Source organism: Dendroctonus ponderosae, unplaced genomic scaffold, assembly GCF_020466585.1.
Source record: "Dendroctonus ponderosae isolate FM_Combo_2020 unplaced genomic scaffold, Dpon_F_20191213v2 Dpon_F_20191213_1, whole genome shotgun sequence".
NCBI lineage: Eukaryota > Metazoa > Arthropoda > Insecta > Coleoptera > Curculionidae > Dendroctonus > Dendroctonus ponderosae.
In genome coordinates, this window is record NW_026017110.1 from 6,424,323 (window position 1) to 6,424,607 (window position 285).

Below are 285 nucleotides of genomic sequence, written 5' to 3' on the forward strand. Positions count from 1 at the left end.
AGTCGGGATTTTAAGGTAAAAAAGGTCGGTTTTTGTTGATTTCCCAGCCTTAAGGCCGATTCCATCAGGATTCCACGAAAACTGCCGACATGAAGCTCAATGGGCATCCATTGAAAATCATGCCTCTTACTCTATCCATAGCGGCCGAACCGGGCACGTCTTCCGCTTCATTGAATCAGGCTGGCCAAAACAAAACACCAACTAAAGTCGTAAGTACTGACATTAGTGCGTAAGTTTGCAAACGTTTTTTTTTTGGTATTGCGAGGTAAAATTGAGGTGGAAGGA

At 43.9% G+C, this 285-nt stretch overlaps 1 protein-coding gene across 1 annotated transcript in view; it reads left to right on the top strand.

Moving 5' to 3' along the window:
- The window catches only part of LOC109539006 (ankyrin repeat and SAM domain-containing protein 1A), a gene marked incomplete in the record, with an annotated part of 18,852 nt that extends 18,587 nt beyond the window's left edge, over positions 1 to 265 (top strand). Inside the window, 2 exon segments of the mRNA XM_048664958.1 lie at positions 1 to 15; positions 69 to 265. Coding sequence (XP_048520915.1) covers positions 1 to 15; positions 69 to 233 — 180 coding nt within the window.
- Between the last annotated feature and the right edge of the window lie 20 nt (positions 266 to 285).